This window comes from Ipomoea triloba, chromosome 1 (assembly GCF_003576645.1).
Source record: "Ipomoea triloba cultivar NCNSP0323 chromosome 1, ASM357664v1".
NCBI lineage: Eukaryota > Viridiplantae > Streptophyta > Magnoliopsida > Solanales > Convolvulaceae > Ipomoea > Ipomoea triloba.
In genome coordinates this window covers 20,955,910-20,960,647 of record NC_044916.1, presented here as the reverse complement: position 1 = coordinate 20,960,647, position 4,738 = coordinate 20,955,910, and the positions used below count along the sequence as shown (strand labels likewise).

The 4,738-nt window shown below is 37.0% G+C and overlaps 1 protein-coding gene across 1 annotated transcript; it reads left to right on the top strand.

The window, feature by feature from the left end:
* Positions 1 to 17: 17 nt before the first annotated feature.
* Positions 18 to 3,412, top strand: LOC115998766. The gene is made up of 2 exons (XM_031238422.1): positions 18 to 367; positions 2,309 to 3,412. The coding sequence occupies exons 1-2, from the start codon at positions 166 to 168 to the stop codon at positions 3,307 to 3,309; spliced, it is 1,203 nt and encodes a 400-aa protein (XP_031094282.1). The 5' UTR covers positions 18 to 165; the 3' UTR covers positions 3,310 to 3,412.
* Positions 3,413 to 4,738: the final 1,326 nt, after the last annotated feature.

Below are 4,738 nucleotides of genomic sequence, written 5' to 3'. Positions count from 1 at the left end.
CCCCCCCCTCCGCCCTTCTTAACTCTTAAGTCCATAAAAAAAATTTGTCATTAGTTTAGAAAAAGCCAAAGAGTTGCAGGAAGTATGGAGTACTTTTGTTTTTTTTGAAAGTTGAAACCCACTAGCTTTTGTTTTATTATTATTATTATTTTATTTTATTTGCAAATGTTGAAAGTTGAAATCACTTGTTGTCTACTTTCCTCCACCGGCTCCAGTGCTCCACTCAGAAGAGTAATTGAAGATTTGAACACTAAAGAAATTAAGCAAGCTCACTCCTGGTTTCATTTACAGAGTCACTCTTTTTGGACTCCTGAGTTTCATCATCTTCAAATCATCAATTTTCTGTTCTTCTTCAACAATAAATCTGGTAATTTTTTTTATTTTCTTGTAGCTCTGAATAATTACTTTGTAAATTTGTATTCTTATATATTTTGTAGAATTGTAGAAGAATGAATTTATAAATTTATTAGGGGTAGTATTATAGAATTAGTATTGTAAATAGTTGTTGAATTTTGAGAACACTTGTTTGAATTTTGAAATCGTAATTGCATAATTGCATAAATTAATAAATATGTTGAAAAAAAAAAGAGAGAAGGAACTAAGGAAGTTGAAAGCATATACATAATACATGGAATTGTATTCAGATTTAAGACATATTGAACTTGGTTAGTTTAAAAAGAAAAACACGAAATTGTAAATAGTTTAAAAAATAAAATATTTTTTTGTAATTATAGTAGCATTATATATTTAATTATTTTAATGTTTAATTGACTTGGATAATTTAATTGTTTAATTGACTTACCAAATTATTAATATTGTGATTTGTGAATATTTGTGATTTCTGATTTGTGAACACAGGAAGATTGAACTATAGATCCTATAACGAAAAAGACACAAAGGATAGATAACTTTTTTAAAAGAAAAAATTCTGAAGATTCAACATCTCAAGTAAATTCATCTACAAGTATTGATCAATTGAATTCTGAGAGTCGTCCTGAAAAATCTCAAAGAATTGAAATCAATGAGAACTTTGACATTCAAGCATTAGAACGTGATCCGGGATTGCGACTGCCAATATGGAAGTGTCCTATTGACAAGCGTGATGAAATTAGGAGAGCTTATATTAAGGCTGGCCCATATCAATGTTTGCTTTCAAAGTATCCAAAATCGGGAGAAAAGCATGCTCGTAGTTTTCAAGCATCTTGGTTTAAATTATACCCTTCTTGGCTAGAATATTCTCCTAGTAAAGATGCAGCATTTTGTCTACCATGTTATTTATTTCATACTCAAGAGGGGCCTTCCGGATTGCATGCTTTTACAATCAATGGTTTTCGATCATGGAAGAAAGTTAGAGATGGAAAAAATTGCTCATTTTTAGCACATATTGGGAAAGATCTCACCTCCCCTCATCGAGATGCCGAGAAAGCTTGTGCGGATCTCATGAACCAACAATCACACATTGCACAACATATTGAGAAATTCACATCTCAAGAAGTAGTTGAAAATAGACTTCGATTGAGAACTGTAATTGAGGCAACGAGATGGCTTGCATCTCAAGGATGTTCTTTTAGAGGTGATGATGAGTCAATAACATCAACAAATCGTGGAAACTTTTTAGAGCTATTGGGTATCATTGCCTCTTTTAATGATGAAGTAACAAAAGTTCTTGATAAAGCCCCACGAAATGCAACATACACATCACCAAGAATACAAAAACAAATTTTGCAAGTGTTGGCAACTAAAGTAAAAAGTGCTATCCGAGAAGAAATTGGTGATGCAAAATTTTGTATCATTGTTGATGAAGCTCGAGATGAATCAAAGAAGGAACAAATGTCTATTGTCTTGAGATTTGTTGATAGAGATGGGTTTATACAAGAGCGATTTTTTGGAGTTGTTCATGTTAAGGACACTATTGCATCAACATTGAAAGAATGTATCTTTTCTATCTTATCTCATCATAATCTTGATGTTCAAAATATTCGAGGACAAGGTTATGATGGTGCAAGTAACATGCGTGGAGAATGGAATGGATTGAAAGCTTTAATCTTGGATAAATGCCCTTATGCTTATTATATTCATTGTTTTGCACATCGATTGCAATTGGCATTAGTAGCTTCTTCAAAGGAAGTCATCCCTATTCATCATTTTTTCACTCATTTGAACTCCATTATTAATGTTGTTGGGGCTTCATGTAAGCGCAACGACCAGTTAAAAGCTGTTCATGCCTCAAATATTGCTCATTTGCTTAGTATTGATGAGCTTGAAAGTGGGAAGGGTCTTAACCAAATTGGTTCTTTACAACGGCCAGGTGATACTCGTTGGAGTTCTCATTTGAAATCCATATCAAGTTTGATGAGAATGTTTAGTGCAACATGTGAAGTTTTACTAAACATTATTGAAGATGGAACTACACCTACTCACCGTGGAGATGCCGATGCAGCTTATGAGGTAATGACTTCTTTTGAATTTGTATTCATTATGCACCTCATGAAAAAAGTTCTAGAGATTTCTAATATGCTCTGCCAAGCTTTGCAACTCCAAACTCAAGATATATTGAATGCAATGCATCTTGTGACATCTACTAAATTGCTTATTCAAAAATTAAGAGATAATGGATGGGATGAACTAGTTTCAAGTGTGAAGTCTTTTTGTGAGAATGTCAATATAACTGTACCAGATTTTGATGCTCAATATATTGCAAGAAGAGGAAGGGCTAGACATCAACAAGATGAATTAACAATTGGACATCATTACAAAGTTGATATTTTTAATGCGGTTATTGATTCTCAATTGCAAGAGTTGAACAATAGGTTTGATGATAAAGCAATGGAATTAATTATTCTTAGTTCATCCCTTGATCCAAAAGAAATGCGTTTAGCATTCAGAATTGATGACATTTGCAAGTTGGTAGAGAAGTTTTACCCACAAGACTTTGCAGATTATGAGATTTTACAATTAAGAATGCAACTTGAACATTTTGAACATGTGAAACAACTTCATGATTTTAAAGCACTAGAAAGCATTTCTGATCTCTGTCAATGGTTGGTGAAAACTAGAAAGTTGGACATCTTTCCTCTTGTCTTCAGAATAGTAACTCTCATCCTCACGCTTCCCGTATCTACAGCTACTACAGAACGATCATTTTCTGCCATGAAAATAGTCAAGACTACACTCCGTAACAAGATGGGTGATCAATTTCTTAATGATTGTTTGTTAGTGTACATTGAAAAACAAATTGCAAAACAATTTAGTATAGATTCAATTATAGATGATTTCCGTGATATGCAAGAGAGACGTTCTAAATTTTAGTAGATTTGTAATGTAATGATTTATTATTTTTTTTAAAGAAAAGAGTAATGATTTATGTTAGTATATATTAAATGAGTATTTTATAGAGCAGTGTATGCCACGACATCAGCTGATCGGCCCCCCCCATCGTGTAATCCTGGGTCCGTCCCTGAGTGGGAGATGGTCGCTTCTCGGCACAGTAATAGAAGAATCCCTAGCAAGAGAGAAAAGTTCGCCCCATGAGTCAAAGATAAGTATACGGTCCAATTTTGCCTCGATCCAGTGTGGAGTTCCCTTCGATCGTTCCCAAGTGAATTGGTAGCCATCAAAGCTATAATCCCTAAGTTCGCTTGGCTCAACAGCATCGCGGAAACCTTTGATCAGTCTCATAGGCTGGGGGTTCCCTCCACGTTTCTCGTCTTGGTGAAGGATGTCATTGAAGTCATCCATGACAACCCAAAGGAGGTGGTCTCTTGCTGAAAGGTGCTTGAGGAAATTCCATGATTTAACTCTCCGGTGTCTCTTGGGAACACCATAAAAACCGGTGAAACGCCACTCAGGTTCTCCAGGACATAAACGCACAATAGTGTCGATGTGGTGTTTAGAGTAGGATTTGATTGTGACTTCCAGACCCTCTCTCCAAAATATAGCTAGACTGCCACTAGAGTTTCAACAAGAAAAACAACGCCGGGTTTGTTTAAGTGGACTAGGCCCACTAAAATCTGAACCGCCGATGGGTTCCCAAGCCCACGACAGTTCCAAGACAAGAGACTCATTGTGTTGGGCGAGCCTGATCCACAGGTCCCACCAAGTGCAAGTTTTTTTGAAGGATTGTTGGTCCATTAAGATCAACAGAAAAAGAAGTGGGCTTATCATTTGGGCCGTCAGTATCCACGCGCCTGCGATTTTGTTCAAGTAAGATGAGCCCATCACTTTCAGAATTGTCATCAGCCTGGCCCATATTAATATCCCCCATATCAGGGTTATGACTAGGCGTTATACCAGACACGTGCCCACCTCTCGTACCTATCGTGCTCTACTTTTCCTCTTGTACGATTTTTGGAGCAGTCTCCGTACCCACAATTGTTCTGTCCTTTGTCTGATTTGCAAAATTTGTTTTGTAGCGATCTGGCTGGTCCGACACCAACCATCGACTGGCGGCCACCAGGGATGCACGGCGGTTCGTCGCTCAGAGCTCGGGACCATATGGTTTCTCCGCTTTCAGACGGGCACCCTCAAAGAGCTTTGAACAAAATTTCTCAGTATGGCCAATCATCCGGCACCGTAAATGAAGCCAGGGACGGACCTATGTTGTTAGTTAGGGGGGCCTTGGCCCCCCCCAAATTTTTTTTTTTACTATTATACTGTATATATATATTATATATATTCTTGGCCAGTTGGCCACTTGGCCCCCCCCAACATATTTCCCTGCCCCCCCCTCCGCCCTTCT

Bases quoted from the DNA above. Each gene is read 5' to 3' on its own strand.
- LOC115998766 (XM_031238422.1), top strand. From the start codon at position 166: ATGTTGAAAGTTGAAATCACTTGTTGTCTACTTTCCTCCACCGGCTCC. The intron at 368-2,308 runs GTAATTTTTTTT...TACAACGGCCAG, and splicing joins CTTCTTCAACAATAAATCTG to GTGATACTCGTTGGAGTTCT.